General features: G+C 46.6%; 1 protein-coding gene across 2 annotated transcripts; it reads right to left on the reverse strand.

Annotated features, from left to right (window-relative positions):
• Nucleotides 1-8,712: 8,712 nt before the first annotated feature.
• Nucleotides 8,713-17,912, reverse strand: matk (megakaryocyte-associated tyrosine kinase). 2 transcript variants are annotated; one of them, XM_084675634.1, is made up of 12 exons: nucleotides 15,222-17,912; nucleotides 14,990-15,100; nucleotides 14,624-14,739; nucleotides 14,109-14,328; nucleotides 13,056-13,149; nucleotides 12,884-12,949; nucleotides 12,509-12,608; nucleotides 12,281-12,365; nucleotides 12,114-12,187; nucleotides 11,315-11,510; nucleotides 10,801-10,884; nucleotides 8,713-9,613 (listed from the first exon to the last, which is right to left on the reverse strand). In XM_084675634.1, exons 1-12 carry the CDS (start codon nucleotides 15,228-15,230, stop codon nucleotides 9,422-9,424), a joined length of 1,347 nt encoding a protein of 448 aa, XP_084531760.1. In that variant the 5' UTR covers nucleotides 15,231-17,912; the 3' UTR covers nucleotides 8,713-9,421. The 2 variants fall into 2 exon arrangements, with proteins under 2 accessions (XP_084531760.1, XP_084531759.1); XM_084675633.1 differs by having other exon boundaries at nucleotides 8,715-9,613; nucleotides 10,801-10,887.
• Nucleotides 17,913-17,922: the final 10 nt, after the last annotated feature.

Below are 17,922 nucleotides of genomic sequence, written 5' to 3' on the forward strand. Positions count from 1 at the left end.
TATAGTTATTAATTTAGAATTTGGAATCCTTTCCCTTTAAGAATGATTGACAGTTGTTTTCTTGTCAAGTAATTGTTCTAAATGTAGCTTACATTAACCCCTTTTGTGAGGAGACCCCGCGTAATGAACAACAGGACTCCTTTTCAGAAATCTATTGTTTTAAAGACAAAAGACTCGCCAAAATGTTTTACTAATCACCTTTTTTTTCGGGCAGTGAAGGAATACATTTAAAAAGTAGTGTTAATAAATAGCATGGAAGCAGTTGAAAGAAACCTCAAGCAATATTAGGCCCTGACATTTTTATTTGACAGATTTTGGTAGAATAGGTCTATCCATCTTCTACATAGGCTGTTTAAACCATTTTAAAAACATGTTTAGATTTTTTATATCTAACCTTACATCATAATTAGTGTTTCATATGTGATGAAGTAAATAGTGTGAACATAATGTTACTTGTAAAGTTATCTTATGCAAAACTAATTATAAATATATTTTTTTAACTGCTCATTTAATATTAGCCAACAGCAAAAACGAAAATCAAATGCAAAAGTGACATGCGACTAATCCCTTAAAAAAGTATAAGCCCATTAAGACGTGGTAAATCATTCATGACCCATTACTAATTACTCACAGAGAAATACCGAATTTTAGCCTACTCTATATAACTGAAGTAGACCTATGTCAGATATAAAAACATATATGGACACAAACAGTAAGAATAGTTTAGTGATGTGTTTCTGATTATGTTTATCAAGTATAGGTCTAAATCTAGTATAAGCCTATCAGTAAAATAGATTCAGTGCTAATATGATTTAATGTCAACTTTTATATAATCAAAAGAAAGTTTGCGCAGTTTTTATATCTTTTTTTATAAAGTACAATTGTTTCACCTAAACATTTTAGGGAGCTGCATTTGAAGACGTTGAGGAGCAGCACGCCCAATATTGGTGAGGTGTGTTTAACAGGCCATTAGAGACTTAACCCTCATTGTTGTCTTGGATTTGGCGTTTAAACAGTGTTGATTACGCATTTTGATCATACATTCCCGCCCGCCAAACCAAATCTACGCAGATCATGCAACATCCGTCTCTATCCTGCCAACGAGATTACCTCAGGCCACAACCAATTAAAGCTCCTATTTAATTATTTTCTTGACGCTCGATTTCTTTTTGTGTTGACCACATTTCTTTCTGGGCACAGGCACGCACAAATTACATCTACATTAGTTTTTCATCTTGCGCATGAGTTGTGACAAACATGCGATTGGCCTACATACAGGCTGGTTCATTTGAGTGGAATCGTGATTGGTCTGGGGAATGACGTCGAACCTTCCCTGCAGTGAAGTTGGTCTGAAAGGTTATCTGTGCTGAGCTGTAGGTAGACGTGAGTACCAGTTACTAGGGCTAAGTGATAAGTGTCACCCTGATCCATCCTGTCTTGATGATAAGAACAGAGGATTTTCTGTGACCTCAGCTAAACCTAAAGATAAAGTTAACAAAGTGTGTGTGTGTTTGAGGATTGTGGGCGATGTAAAACAAGGAGTGCGACACGACATATTCACCATTCACCATTCATTTTTGTTCCATCAAAATATTTTTTCCCTCTACTGCTTTCCAAAATCTTACAGTTCAGGAGAAGAGGGTCTATTGGGGTGAGATGGCTGAGTGGTTCGGGAATCTGGCTATTAATCAGAAGGTTGCCGGTTCGATTCCCGGCCGTGCAAAAATGACGTTGTGTCCTTGGGCAAGGCACTTCACCCTACTTGCCTTGGGGGAATGTCCCTGTACTTACTGCGAGTCGCTCTGGATAAGAGCATCTGCTAAACGTAAATGTATTAGTTCAGTGTACTGCCCCTAACCTGGGTCACTTTTTAGCTGCATACAATGCCAGTGTGTTGTATGACAGTCTGGAGCTTTGGTGTCCTCATCCCCACCAGAGTGCAAGAAAGACCGCAGGTGTTACAACTGAGCTAATGGCCCTCGTGCGCTCAAAAGACAAACAGCTCCGTCTAAAGCTTTCCTAGAAACCCCTCGGGCTTTGACCCAGGCCAGGACACAATTACATGTACACTCACATGCCTTTAAACAGGGCTTGTTTGGCACTGTCCTGGGGCAAGAGAAAGAGGATGATATAGAAATCACTGGATCAGCGGCTCAACACGTTGATCCATTACGCACGGCGCACAGACGGTGTTAACTGCTTCGGCGGTGACGCCTCACACAATACCTCAGGGAATTGTGTGCGTGTGTTTCTTGACACCGTCCAAGTGACTTTAGTGGGCTGCTCTTTATACGAGATTGTTTTTCATGTAAAGAAGTGCGTGGGTACATGTTGTACTCGGCGTCACGACAGACGCAAGAACAGTTCCATGATGATTAACGGAGCACACGTATTTGTTAACATTTGTGTTTTGGGCATTGTTATAGACTGCCAGAGCAGAGTTGGTTCATGACTCTCTTCATAATAAACCTCTTAGGAGCATAAGGGTGTGCGTTGGACACTTTAATGGGGATGCTTGTACGTCTTCAGTTCCCCTCTCGTTTTGATACAATATCATGCCCTCGACTCTTGTTTCCTCATTATCCTAATTGAGAACAAATTGGCTAAGACGGAGCAGGGCAGTTATCAAGCTTAGTTTTATCAGATGACAATGTAAGTCCTCCTGAGCCTATTAGAAGAAAGGAGCTCATGCTTAAATGCACTGTCAGCTTACTGGGAGCGATGGGTGGGGAGGGGGTGGGGTGAGGTGAGGTGGGGGGCTGGGGGGAGGGGTTGGGGGCAAGAATGAAGGGGTGCGTGAGAGGGTTTGGGGGAGGAATGGGGTTGAAGGGTTTGGCACGGTAACCATGTCAAACAGTATTTTCCTTTACTTTTACATTCTATAGAAAATGCCTTGAGGGGGACTTCAAGTTTTCCAAAGAACCCCCGAGATTGATTCGGTTTCTTGCAGCAACAGGTGGAACTTGAAGACGTGCCAGTAGAGGAGTCTGGCCGAGGAGGGATGTGAAGATGACAGAGCCAAGGAACAGTGTGCAGGAGCAGAGTGTAGTTGAAGCGGTAAGCATGTGTAGCCGATGGGGGTCGGCAAACTCGAGTATGTTTACAGGTCACCCGCACCAGCTAATAGCTAACTTTTCATTGGCGTGGCTGGTAAGGAGTCGTACCTGCACGTCAGAGGTACTGGGATCAAGTACCAGTGAAGGGAAAGATCTGGAGGACTGACTAGAAGCGCAACTCCCCCTGTTACATGTGGACTAGACTTATGATTAAGAGGGACGCTAGTGTGTGAAATAGTAGATATGCATATTTAGGAGGGCCGCAAGGATGATGTGCTGGAGGGTGCTGTCAGGCCGATTGTGGTTGGCCATCTAAACCAAAAACGCGAGGGGGGCCATGAGATTGAGAGTAATTTTTATGTTATTTTGATCTGCAAATGAGTTTTGTTTTAGCAATGTCTGCCAATATTCTTCCATTTATGTTGAGCATTTTTTGTACAGCACACATCCAATTTGAAATCAAGTTTTTACTGAGCTATTACAGACATAAAAAAATGTTTCATGTGTTGCCAGTATTCCGTTTGTAAAAAAATAAAAAAATGTTTTTAAACAATTTTGAAATTATTGCACATGTCGAGTGAGAGCGAGAAGCTCTCACTCCTCATCACCTAATCTGCTAGTCTAGAAGCCTGTAAGCGTGGGAGGCTGGGCAGACACAGACATACTCCAGGTACTAATCTCATGATTAGAGGGACCTCCTCATTCTCCCTGAGTTTTTTCCACCGGCAGCTACACTTCCTTTGACGTCCCAATTTGGATCATGAGCCACCTCCACTTCTTCTCCAGTCTAATCTCGTCCACTTTACTCCCAAAGTAGAACATATCTAGGCCACTGTACTCCCAAAGTGGAACATATCTTTTTTTTAAAGCATTACTTTGTTTTATATGTTTCTGATATACTAAGGCATATTTGAAATTAAATACAAACATGATTTACATTGGAAAAACTGTCTTTTTTGTTAAGTTTTGCTTATGAATTGCTGTACATTACATGCTATATTCAAATGACCACCGCAACCTTTACTTAGGTTTGGCAGGTTGTGGGGAGGAGGAGGTGTTGGCATGTGTAGCCCATGAGAAAGCAGTGCTGCTCCTTGCAAAATGCCTCGCTAGCAATTTCTTCACAACATTTCTTTGAGGAATGTATTAAAGACCACCAATCAGTTCATCAAACAGATTGATTTATAGAGCAATATGCCATGTATCACCGGAGTTTCAATGGCAAAAATCTTAGGTTGTTTGCCATGCGAGAGGTTAAATTGCTCATGTTTACTGTATGCAACGGATATAGTGAGTGTTTAACCATCTCAGCACGATTCTTTTATTGTTCAGAATTCTTCACTTTGTCTTCCAGAGGGAAAATGTGATATTTGACCAGAAGTTAGATTGTTTCCCTGCTTTAGTCTACTCTACTCACCTGCATTTCACTCTGCCATCCCTGACCCTGACTTTAACCTACTTCCTTGCATTCTCCTGTTCACCAGCTGGTCTGCAAGCGCTGGATTACTCAGGCCCCCTGCAGGGATTAGGAAGAGTAGACCAACTGTACATGTCACATAAGGACATACTGAGATCACCCCCCCTAACCCTTCCCCCGTCTTCCTCTTTACCTTTTCTTTAGCCCCACAGAGCCGGTTAGAGAACACAGGTTTGGTTCTGCTGGACATGCACTTTTGATGAGTATCCAGAAACATTCATTGATCCATGTTTCTAGTCATGGCTTGATTCCAATGGCTGATTAGCAACCAAAAAACAAATCTGTTCAGGTCTTCCTTTTGACAGGTGCTTGCACCTTGTACGTGAAGACGGGACTTAACTGAATCATGGCTTTGGAGCGGCTTTCTTAAATGACTGAGACTTCCCTATGCTTCTCCTAAAATGTCCATTACCCAAATCCTCTTAGCCCCTCAAATGTATTTTAAATCAGCATAGTAGTTAGCCTAGATACCAAATCAACTTAGTGACACACTGACCTGCCCACCAGTGAATTTCAATTCTCAACTTGTGCTGATCTCTGACCAACGTCAATAGCTTATGCAATAGGATTGTATCGTATTGACCGATTTCTTTTTTTATATAATTAAATTATAGCCACACACCTTTCTCTCTCACACACACACACACACACACACACCGGAAGTTATCTTCCTGTGTCCAAATTCATGGTGACCCCACTGTACACAACCTGACCTAATGCACACCCCAGTCCTCAGAGCCCCTTTCGTCCACTCTGACAGCCTAGGGGAAGACATCCCTTTATAAGCTTTCCTTTGTATGCGCTGATATTCAGCCAGTTTAGCCAATTCACCACCAAGTCCCAAAACACATGAACAGGATCAAAACAGCTTAAAAAGGTGTCAGAACACCTCTCTTTGTTTTATCTCCAGTAAGCCTGGAACAAAGTCGGCCGATAACAGAAAGAGAGAACTCCATTAAAAGCGGGTGATTATGAGGCCCATGACACTCAGGCATGGTTAAGTCTCTGCTGGCATGCTATGGCAAGCAGGCCACCTTCCAGTACACCCTTCCTGCATGCCACCTCCGTCCCACCTAAAGTCAGGGACTGTGAAAAAACCTTTGGAGTTGCGGGTGCCGAAGATTTGGACATATGTCGAAAGGAAATGTAGAAATGATGCTTGGCTTTTAGTCATGTCGGCCGAAAAAAAAGGATAGGTCTAAAAGGTTGTGTTTTTCACCAATACGCCGCCTAAAACAGTTGCCAATCCATCAGTCATTGATTCAGCGAATCACTTCACAGTATTTTGGGGGGGGAGGTTCACAAATAATTCACGCTCCGTCCATTTGTTTAGTAGCCTATGGTTTAGCTTTATACATACTACAGGGATTTGATTTCCATTGCTTTACAAGGCTAGCCTGACCTCACCTCACCAGATGCGCGTACATTTCATTTGTACAGAGAGTCTGGCCTCGCTCCATTGACAAGCGTTGACTTCCTTGTAGGCGGGTAATCTGTTGAAGTTTAAAACTATTGGATCAGCCCAGAGCCGCTCTGATCTGCCATAACCAATCGCTAGTGTTCGCCTTAGCCAATTCCTTCACCACTACTGTAACAGAGCTAGCTGCCGTGGCTGGAAAATCAAACTTTTCCCGAACCCCGTAGGGAGGAGAACCACAACATCATGGCCACCAACAAAACTCGGCAAAACTTGTTCTTGCTCCGGCTTTATCTTATGGATATTCGGCAGCGTTGCTACAACAGCCGAATAGCTTCGCTCGCATCTTTCTCCGCCGCCATTACGGAACTACAACACAAACTAGCGCCAATCCCTCTGTTCGCTGATTGGCCGGTAGAAAATTAACCGGAGACATCTGACTTACGTACCTCATGGCCAGACCTAGTACAAGACAATACAAAGTGTATACTTTATGTTCAGAATAGACGACTTTTGTTAGGTTAATTAATGAACGGGATTACGGATAATCCATGTGGATGCAGAGTATTGTCTCTAATTAAACTGTGAAAGATTTTACCTGTGAGCACAAACTCACTGGCTGCATCACAGGCCTGACACAACTGATGCAAGTGGCCGGTCTCTAACAACTAAACTGATCAATAAACCTCATTATCTTGAGCCAAGTCTAAGTACAACATGACAAACTACTTCCAGTGGAAGTCCCCACAACAAAGATCTTGTTTCAGTTCCAGCCAATTACACTACAAGCGTGCCGGAAGTGATTGCCTTGTCATTCAATCTCAGTAGGTGCAGTTGGGCAGCTTATTTGTGGGTCACTGGAATAACACCATTACCTTTAAGAGGTAAACAGCGGTTTACTCAATGCTAGAGAGGTGGCACTTTCCCTACTCCCTTTCTTCACACCATCTGGACCTGATTCTCGTGTTTTCTGATGCTCACTTACCTCCCCTCAACAAACTCCAACTCGAGCTCACCCTATCAGCGAGCGTTCTGTCTCGTTCTCTTACACAGAGAGTGTATGTTGCACAGCAGCCTTTCTGGAGACTCCCTGGTGCGACTCTGGGGTCACTAGTCCATGTTCAGGTCAAGGGCCTGAAAGACCCTCCCTTTTAGGCACCGAGAGTCAGGTGGCTGAGCGGTTGGAGAATCGGGCTAGTGATCTGAAGGTTGCCAGTTCGATTCCCCGTGGCGCCAAATGACATTGTGTCCTTGGACAAGGACACACACTTCACCCTACTTGCCTCGGGGAGAATGTCCCTGTACTTGCTGTAAGTCGCTCTGGATAAGAGCGTCTGCTAAATGACTAAATGTTAATGTAAGGTTTGTAGAGAAATGGCAGAACAATCATATTCCTCCTCAGTTCTTTGACCAAAAATATGAAATCTTCTAATATGTTTTAAATTGAGTTGATTCTCCTTTAAATCGTGGACTCGACATCCTATTAGAGGCTTTAAGGACACAAAGCAACTCTTTCACAGGGAGGCCAGAGCACAGGGAGGCAGGCAGGGAGGCAGACAGAGACAGATCCGGAAAGAGAGACATGGAGCAGGTCGAACAGGGCGGCTGACAGAGAGGCAGATAGACAGGCAGGCAGAATGGCAGATAGACAGGCAAGCAGGATGGCAGATAGACAGGCAGGCAGGATGGTAAATGCAAGAAGAGGGGATCAGGACTCAATCTGGGGTTGGTCTCCCAAGTGACAGACAAATACTAGGCTTACACAGATTTACATCTAAGGACATCTTTCATTTAGGCTGTAACGTGACAACATTCCGAAAAACCCCTCGCCCCCCCCCCCCCCCCCCTTAATCTTAGCCGAGGTACATGTGGTAGGAGGACAGAGCAACCTAAGTACTTGTGTCAGGACATTGTGTGCGCCACGCTGGACACAAATTTCCCTCTCTCCCTGGTGTTGCCATGGAGATCCCCAAACCCAGGTTTCTTGCTTCTGAAGTTGGTCTGATTCTTTTGTCAGACCAAGAGGGCCAAGCGTTACACTTGAGCATGACTCACCAAGGCCGGGTAAAAGCGTCTGGAGTTGTACACTATAGCTGCTCACTTCTTAAAAACCCCCGAAACGATAGATCGTAGCAGACAATCAATGACGTCTGCCTGTTTGTTTTTGCTGGAGCAAAATTGGTCAGGTCGATCCAAACACTCTGCTTTGTGATTATTGTATTAAACTCCTGGAGGACCAGGAGAAGGACCGGGAGACCCAGCCCATGGGAATAGTCTAACCACACCTGCGGTACAAACGAGATTTCGTACTCGCAGGACGAACCTCACGGGCCTGTCAGATGGTCCGTTATCATCCCACTGGGGGTTTCCAGCAAATTCCAAATTCCAGCTAAAAACAATGATCTGGTCTCAGTCCCCTGTACCCTCCAGGGAGCTCGACCTGACCCAGGGACGGCCCACGATTATGGGATTTCTACTCTTAATATCAGCAATAACATTCCAGATTCCGCATAATGATCTGAAAGTCGCTGGGCATATTGCTGGACAATTACAGTGTAAAACAAGCAGGCATGGGGTCAGATTAATCCAGGATTAGCGTTTTTCTTCCATTTATCCCCCCGGCCCCATCCCTCCCTCTCTTTTCACTGTCATCCCCCCGCCTCCGTTTCTCTTCCTCCGTTTCCCTCTGTTCCTCTGTTGTTCTTTTTACTTATATCTTTTTTCCTTATGTCTTATCTCCCTCTGTGAGACTAAAACCGTCAATTGAATAACAGAAACTTTATAGCTGACTTTATAGCAAATCAGTATATACAGTAGGTCAAGCTTATTTGTGCCTTATTGGAAAATGACATTACATTTACATTTAGTCAGTTGGCAGACGCCCTTATCCAGAGCGACTTACAGTAAGTACAGGGACATTCCCCCGAGGCAAGTAGGGTGAAGTGCCTTGCTCAAGGACACGTCATTTGCAGGGCCAGGAATCAAACCGGCAACCTTCTGATTAATAGCCCGATTCCCTAACCGCTCAGCCATCTGACCCAGCCATGTGTACCTTTAAGGAGGTACACAATGGTTCACTCAATCAAAATCATACGCACACACATTACTACACGACATTTTAGAAATCCATATTGCTATTACCAGTATACGACATGGATAATCAACATTAACATCACATACAAAAATAGGTCATCTTCACTTCATAGCTTATTTGGGTCTCTGAACAGCTGCACATGCATCATGGTGCACCTCTGCTGACTCAGCGTATTCCAGGTCATTGTCGCCGGGTGACGTCATCACGACGCGACTCTTCCCCCCCCCTCACCCGACTCCGACGAGGCTTTGCACGGCGACAACGCACGTCACTCCAACCCATCCCAGGGACCCTTCTCGCTGCTCCGAGCCCCAGACAGGAGAGCTGGGAGCAGGCCCGGGCAGCTCGTGTCCTCCCCCCTCCGCCCCGCCCCAGGACTAGGAGCCTCGCCCGGAGCCGTGTTTGGCCAGCTCCCTCTCCAGCTTGTCCCTCAGCTTGTGGAAGGAGGGCCTCCGGCGAGGCTCCTTCTCCCAGCAGCTCCTCATCAGCAGGTAGACCCCCGCGGGGCACTCCTCCGGGGCCTCCATGCAGTAGCCCTGCTCCACGTGCTGTCTCACCTCACTCAGAGACTGGGAGGGGGGGGGGGGGCAAGGCGACACACACACACACACACAGACACACGGCGACAGAAAGGCGGAGAGATGGGAGACAAAAGGAAGATTGCGAGGTCAGATTCGGAGGATCGAGTGCACTCGCCACCTCGAGTCGTGCATACGACCACCGAGTCAATCGGCCTCATGGCCAGGGACTGGCCCGCGTACAGGATCTATTTCCCCTCCATGTACAGTAGGTTCATGGAGGGTATAGGCTCATACTGTAGGTTCATGGAGGGTAGGCTCATACTGTAGGTTCATGGAGGGTATAGGCTCATACTGTAGGTTCATGGAGGGTATAGGCTCATACTGTAGGTTCATGGAGGGTATAGGCTCATACTGTAGGTTCATGGAGGGTATAGGCTCATACTGTAGGTTCATGGAGGGTATAGGCTCATACTGTAGGTTCATGCTGACGACCTCAAATAAACCGTACTGTTCTAAGGCAGCAGGGCAGGTAGTAATCCATAATCTCCTTTCCTTTGAGCCGTCATCTTCTTTACAGCATGGGGGCACATGCGTAAACTCTCGTTTCCCCTCGCTCCACTCCCTTCTTGGAGTGAATTGGTTCTCTCTCTACCCGTCTCTTGTCTTAGAGACGGTTATAGGAGGTCTAATCCCAGGTTATCCTGTGCTTTTGCCTGCTTAGCAAAGGGATGGTCCTCCAAGCACAATTAAACTGGCCTATGGCCTGGCTTGGTCTTGGGACAAACCCTTCATGAAAACAGGCCTGGGAAGCTTTAACTTTGTTCTTCATGCTAACTAGGCGGAGGGAGGTGGTGGGGGCACACTGACCCTGCTCTTAAGGACAACCGGCCTGGGGTAAGGGGGGGGATGACTGCTGGGTGGTAGGTGGACAAGAACGTTTGCTCTGAGGTGGAATGGATGTCGTTTTTTCCCGACACGATAGGCTTTCGGACCGGCATCGACTGAGCAGGTCATCTACAGAACAGGGACTGTGAGAAACGTGGAGTTGGGACAGGACGGTTTGAGTTCCGGAAGCTTGTGAGGGCCCCCTAGTGGTCACTCTGGGCAGCATGAGGTCAAACCAGTAGCTGGTGACATTCGGTGGTCAAGAGACATTTGATCCAATGAAACAAACTGGTTTAAATCGATTCCATTCCACGCCTCTAGGGTCCTAGCATCCTTCTCCTTACACTCACCATCTTGGGGTAGGGCTGGCGGCCGTAGGAGAAGGTCTCCCAGAGCAGAACCCCATAACTCCAGACATCCGACCGGGTGGAGAACTTCTGGAGGAGAAACGCCACAGTGACGTCAACCGCAAACCCACACTGCAAGCCCTTTTCCGCCCTGCCTGGCACGGCACATTGTATGACGCCAACCCCAGGATTAGGATTAGCTTCAGACTTCTTACCATGATCATGACCCCGGCCCTGACCCCGGCCCTGACCCTGGCCCTGACCCCGGCCCTGACCCCGGCCCCCACCCTTAAAATATCCTGCCACTCTTAATAAGACCACCCCATAAAAACCTTACCAAAACTCCCTGTTCAAATAATTCTGTTCATTCTTTCAAGCACTTGGCTTTCGGGTGATTGGGTTAAATAGACACTCGCAAGCAATGAAAACGGCCATGCAAACGTGCAAACTCTTTGATTCCCTCCAAGGTCAACATTCCCACGTGTGCTTCGCATTTACGGCACCAACCACACCTCACCTCTTTCTTAAGAGCCTCCGGAGCCGTCCATTTCACGGGGAGCTTGGCGTTATCCGACGTCTTACAGTCCACTTTGGCCAGCCCGAAGTCGCTGACCTTGGCCACGCCCTCTTCCGACACCAAGATGTTGCGTGCGGCCAGGTCCCTGTGGACCAGCTTCAAAGACTCCAGGTACTCCATCCCCTCACACACGTCTCTGCACACACACACACACACGTTGCAAGTGACTCGTCCACACTTGGAAAAGACGTGACCGACAAATTGCCGCGAAGCGATGAGAGGCCAACGTCAAACAGTTGACACAGTGAGTTTTGAGCGGCTTCTGTTTCATCTGGAAAGACCCCCTGAGAGGAAGGGAGGACTGTGAGGGGGTGTGCTGTGAGTGTGCGGACTGTAGGAGAATGTGGGGCGCAGCAGAGCGGGTTAGACCATGGGGTGTTTGAGAAGGTAGAGGAGGGTTGGATGATGGAGCGTTTTAAAAAGCGTTCTATTATGGAATGTGTAAGTGTGTGTTACATGATGGGGTGTATAAATCTGTTTTATTATGGGGTGTTAGTGGTTCCCAACCCTGGTCCTCAGGGAACACCCTGTCCTGCATGTTTGAGATGTTTCCCTGCTCCAAAACACCTGATTCCAATGAATGGTCGTTAGCCGGCTTCTGCAAAGCTGGCTAACGACCCATTCATTTGAATCAGGTGTGTGGGAGCAGGGAAACATCTAAAACATGCAGGACAGGTGTTCCCTAAGGACCAGGGTGGGGAAACACTGTTAGGGTATTCCAGGATTAGGTGGCACTCACAAGGCAAAGTGAAGCAGCTGGACTGTGCTGATGATTGAGCGTCCCCTTGTTCGCAAGAAATTGACCAGGTTACCCTAAACACACACACACACACACACACACATCCAGTTTGGCAGTTGAACTAACACCATCACTGTCATAGTTCTCAGTGACACATCTTTTAGTACCTTGGCCATCAGCTCTGTGACAATGTGTAGTCCGTCGTTCAGAATCACTCCCAACAGACGCACCAGGTTCTTGTGTTGCAGTTTCCTAGGCGGAATCAAGGTGCAACCGTCATTCAACACAACTGTGTACCGGGTAGCCATCACTCAGTAAAAGTCTGCAAACTCACACACACACACCCACCTGTTTTTCTCACTCTCTCAAGCGCGCACACACACACACACACTCACGTCATGACGGTGGTCTCCTGTAGGAAGGCCTGGGCCGTGACATCACATTTGATGTTCTTGACTGCCACCTGCTGGCCCATGTACTCTCCTGCGTAAACGGCTGTGGGAGGACGGCAGCGGTTAGGCGGTGTCTAAAACCAGGCCCCATCTCAAACCTCAAATTACAGCTCCCCAATCCCTTCCTTCTGAGCAGGGAAAGACTGTGGCTTCACTACACAGTTCTCACCAGTCCATGAGTGGTAGACAGGTGATTTTTGAGGGAAGGGAGAAAGTAAGGGTGTATGTTTGGAAGTCCCTCGACAAAAAAAAGACAGGCTGATGACACCCATTCGAGTTCAACTGGAGGAGGGAAAGGACTGCGAGTCAAGGCCTTACCTCCAAACTCTCCCTCTCCGATACACTTGCCCAGAACCAGCTTCCTGATGTCAAGCAGCCACCCAGCTATAACAAACACAGACACACACAACACAGAATCAGGAAAACGGTCTCACTCAGGGTGGAGACTGCACGTGAAGAAGGAGGTTTCGGAAGTGGCACCAGCGCTTACTCTTAGACAGCTCCAGCTCTGCCGATCTGGTGCCCTCCTTGTCTTTGGGCTTCTGCAGAATGGTGGCGATGGCCCCTTTGTTCTTCGAGTAGAACTACAGACAAACACGCACATTGTTTTTTCGGACAGTCGCTTTGCTGTGGACATTTGGGGTTGGAACTTGAATACTGAATCTCTTTTTTTTCTTTGTGTCATTGAGTGCTGATTGATGACCGAGTCATGCTTACAGTCCTGCCCTACGTGCTTCCGATGGAACAATGACAAACGCCTTGCATTGCGTTAGGAGCTAACTGACGAGTTCCACATTCCACATCCGGCAGTGACACATCCTGACCTAACCCCTCAACTATTGCTACAGTTTCTGTCAGGAGCTGTCAGTCTGACGTGCAGTGGCGAATCTAGGTTCCCACTTTTGGGGGGGCCAAGCCCCTAGATAAAACTTATTATTTTTCCTGTGACCCAGCAATACCAGAGGGGTCTGGGGGCATGTTCCCACAGAAGACATTTTTGAAAATATCCTTTTAAATTGTGTCCTCTGGTGGGATTTAGGAAGACAAATTAACACATTTAGATTTAAAATATGAGAAAAATTGGCTAGATACGCCTATGCTGACATGTCACTTACTCTGTCAGGGAGCAGCTGGCTCCACCCCTCTCCCCGGAGGTTACTCAGTCCTGTGACACAGACCTCCTCCCCCCCTTAACGTCTGCCTCAAAGAGATCAGGAAGTGTTTCGACTTCCTAAACTCTCATATCTCTCAGCCCCACAGCGAGGGGGTCGAAGCACAGTTGATGACAGATAAACCATAAAAGTTCCCTGGACACAGTAAGTCATTCTAGAACAATCCGCAGTTGGGGCTTATTCACCAAGGGTTTTTTTTTTTCTCCCCAATGAGGAAGCCTCGGTTGATTGACTGTACATCTTTGGTGAATATCAAGACATGGACTCAGGCACTCAAAGTCATCAAAACAAAAGATTTCATTTCCACAATGAGCCCTATCCTTTGAGGAAGGAGATATCTAAGGGTTGATTTGAGGTCCTGTGCCACCCACCTCAATCATGTCTCGGAGGTTGTAAAAGTACTGGCTGTTGTCAATGGTCAGCTTGTTGTCACGGTACATGACCCGGTAGTGGATGACCTCACCAGAGACGCTGACACACAGAACGTAATCGCCAGGGTGACGGACAGACTCCCGAACCAGGAAGAGGCCGTCCTCCACAGGGCGAAGTTTGGACACGGCCTCCGGGCCTGAAATCTTGCCGTGGAACCATCTGGATTGGACCGGACCGGTGTTGGGAGTTTGACAGGAGAGGAGATGAAAGTTCATGACAAAAGGATAGTCACTGAAGCCCACCAGTGAAAATATAGTCAAACAAACTGAGCACCTCTAATTTCCCATTCTTTTTAAAATGTATTTGTATTTTTGAAAGCTACAGGAACGGAGACAAATCTAACATCAAGGAAATACCAGTTCTCTGTATGACAGTTACAACACAGTGACATGGAGCAGTTCTGTAGTGGAACACAGTGACATGAAGCAGTTGTGGAACCGTAACGGCAACCTACGGCATGAGGCTGAGGCTGGGGTCAATGCGGATGGCCTGTCTCTCCCGTACGTTGGCGCTGGAGATGACTCCCTCGGCTCCTGAGACGTTGGCTCTCGCCCTGTAGCTCCCTCTCACCTAGAACACATCAGGACCACAGTTGACCTATACGATTACATCCGAACATACAAATATGCATGTCAAGTAAAGGTTGAGTCATTAAGAAAATATCATTACAATTGAATGCATGTTTTATTCAGCATAATAAAAACAAAAACGCAAAACAAAAACACTAGTCATAGTAGATGACTAAGAAATTGAGGATGGTAATAGCCTACCTGTTGAAACACTGCTTTGATAATAACGTGTTTCAGATAGCGTCGCTTACCAGTCCTGCCTCGAGGATCGTTAGGATGTCTCCTTTTCTGTAGGCCAGTTCGCCAGCCTTGGGTTTGCTGTGGTCACCTTTAGCCACACATTGGGTTCCACAAACCCAGCTCTGCAGGGAAGAGCCAAATGAGACGTATAGCTGACAAAAACGTGCCGACACGTCAAAATACACGTTTGGTATTTGAGGGCATTGAGAACGGTTGAACCGTGAAATGCCAGGTGAAACGTACCTCAGCCATCTTCAGAAGACAGACGCACAGTGCTCCGAGACGTCAACACCTGTCAATAGTAGCTGGTGATGCTAAAGGTCTCAAAGAGCGGATATGAGCGGTGAACGGATGCCGTTATTTAGTGTAGGTGACAACATAGCCATGAGGCTATAAGAACATTTTTCATGTTAGATAAATATTTCCTGTCAGTCATTGACAAGCTTGTGCGATGGGGGGAAAAAAACTCGCCAGAATGCCGTATTTCACTTCGCTTCTCTTTCTCATTGATCGTACTAGTCCTCTGCACAGTTGAAATGATGTGTCGCATTCCAGTAGTCTACTGTACGATGTTGTATTGAACAAAGGACACAAGTTATGACGTACAGCGAATGCTTGATCCAATCGAAAGACTTTATTATGAAGGCACGTCTGAAAGAAGCCGTCTGTGGTATCATCTTTGGGTTGAAGTATTTTCTCTCACAGTTCATGACCACTCCTACTATGACAAGTAACGGTGCACTAGATAAACTATACGGGCATGCCATTTACAAGGAAGCAATGGTGCATGGTAACGTAATACGATAGAAAAAAATGAAGGGTTTTCAATTGTTTATTATTTATTTTAGGCAGCACTACAAAGATATTCGAATTATATGACAGCAACGTTCACGCTCCTTTATAACAATACAAAGGTGATTGCAAACATCCTCTCAAAGTGAAACTGAACAAATAAAAACGAACACGGGAAAAATGTTTTTCATGAGTGAAAATCTATGTTTAAAGAACAAGCTTGTTTAAAAAAACTAAATAACACAGAAAAAAAATGCACATCTTTTTGTGCATTTCCCCCAGTTCTTCAACAAACATATAGGTGGATATCTAAGATATTTTGATAGAGTAACAATTAATTAAAATGTTCCCTTCTAGGATCTTTCAGACATAAGGATATGAACTCTACTACACAGAGCAGACACAAGGAGTCCAATACCTGTTCACCTTTGATCTAATCAGTAGATGTACATTATTCTACACCAGTTCTCTCTCACACACACACACACACACTCTCTTGCTCACACACACACCGTCTCTCTCTCTCTCACACACACACATACATACATACACACCACTTCTCAGAAACAAAAGGTTAAGAGGCAATTGAACAAATATGGCTGCATATACGTCAAATCATTGTCATCTTGTAAGTGCTTCATTCTCCGAGCATGCTAGACTGTGCAACATCAGCAAGTCCTCTCTTTTCATGAACGCGTACAGCATCTCCTCAAAGCTACCGCACAGTAACCTTTAAAAGCCTCCTAAAATTGTTTTTTTTAGTGGCGCAAAACATTTACTTTACAAGTGTCTGAAAAATGCATGATGTCGGAGAGAGAGAAAGTGTGTGTGTGCTTTTGTGTGTGTGTGTGAATCGTCTTTCAAGTCATGGTTCAGCTGTCCAAACACCCACACAAATACTTCATTCAAAGTACTCATCTATTAGTAACAGCCTGTAGTAGAGGCACAATTGACAGTAAGCTTTCCGAAAAAGTTACTTTAAAATTGCCCGTTATAGGTCAGTGTGAAGCCTTTGTGCAAGACAAAAGACTAACTGCAAACTTCCCATATCCTACTGTTCTGAATATACATTTACCCCACCCCCCACCCCCCCCGAGCTGGTAAGATGACACACTGGGATTGGGCTGTGTTGGGGAGACGTGAACCGACACCAAACTGCTTCCTTCCAGCACGGGAAGCTGCGGAAGGGGATCCAGAAAGCGCTTTTTCTTCTGATTAGAACAGAGGCATCCACAGTATGCAAGACATCAGACAGTATATAGAAGACAAGGGTAGTAACAGTGACTGGTGAGGGTTTCTGAGCAAGGGTAAGGGGGGGGGGGGGGGGTCGCAAACTAAGGGCACGCGTGGGGGCGGGGGTCAAAGGTCAGTGGTCAGGTAAAGGGTTGCATGTGCGTGGAAGCTAACGTGACTTAGCTGCACCCCCCCCCCCACACACACACACACACACACAAACACACGCCTCTGGACATAGACAGCGGGTTCGGTACCTTGTGTTTGAAGTATTCTGGACACAAAAAGGAAAGCAATCGTCTGCTGCTGTCGAAAAACCGCGAACGGAAACTGCCGGGACGCGCTTTGATGAACATTTACAGTACAGTCAAGTACAGTACAGAGTCACAGTTTACAGTTTAGCATCCTATACTCCACCACGCCAGCTCTTTAAGGAGGCCCGGACACGTGATGGCTGGGTCAGTTATATTCTTTTGAAATACAATATTCTGAAAATGAAGGAGGTGTGGTTCCCCCCCCCCCCCCCCCACGACACAGATAAAGCCTAGTCCTAGGTTATGAAATGTGTCCGTTGAGATTCTCGCCGTCGTCCGACTTCGCGGGGCCTCTTTGAGTCTGGCCTGGGAGCCTATCTGAGAGCGACCCTGCGTCGAGGGGACAATCCTGTCGCTCCAGAGACGAGCCTCTCGACATGTGACCTCCCCCTTCCTCCTCTCCTTGAACTGAGATCTCTGATCTAGCCTGACTGGACGGGGTGAAGGCGTGCGCGTGTGTGTCCCCCCCCCCCCCCCCCAGCGCGACTCAAACCCATCCCAACCCACGTCAGATCAGTGACTCCTACAAGGCAGGAAGGAGGGTTCCGGTTGTTGTTGTTGTTGTTGGGGGAGGGCCCTCTGCCTGCAGTACCGGCTCGCAGCCA

This window comes from Hypomesus nipponensis, chromosome 16, assembly GCF_054491055.1.
Source record: "Hypomesus nipponensis isolate SF chromosome 16, ASM5449105v1, whole genome shotgun sequence".
NCBI classification, from domain to species: domain Eukaryota; kingdom Metazoa; phylum Chordata; class Actinopteri; order Osmeriformes; family Osmeridae; genus Hypomesus; species Hypomesus nipponensis.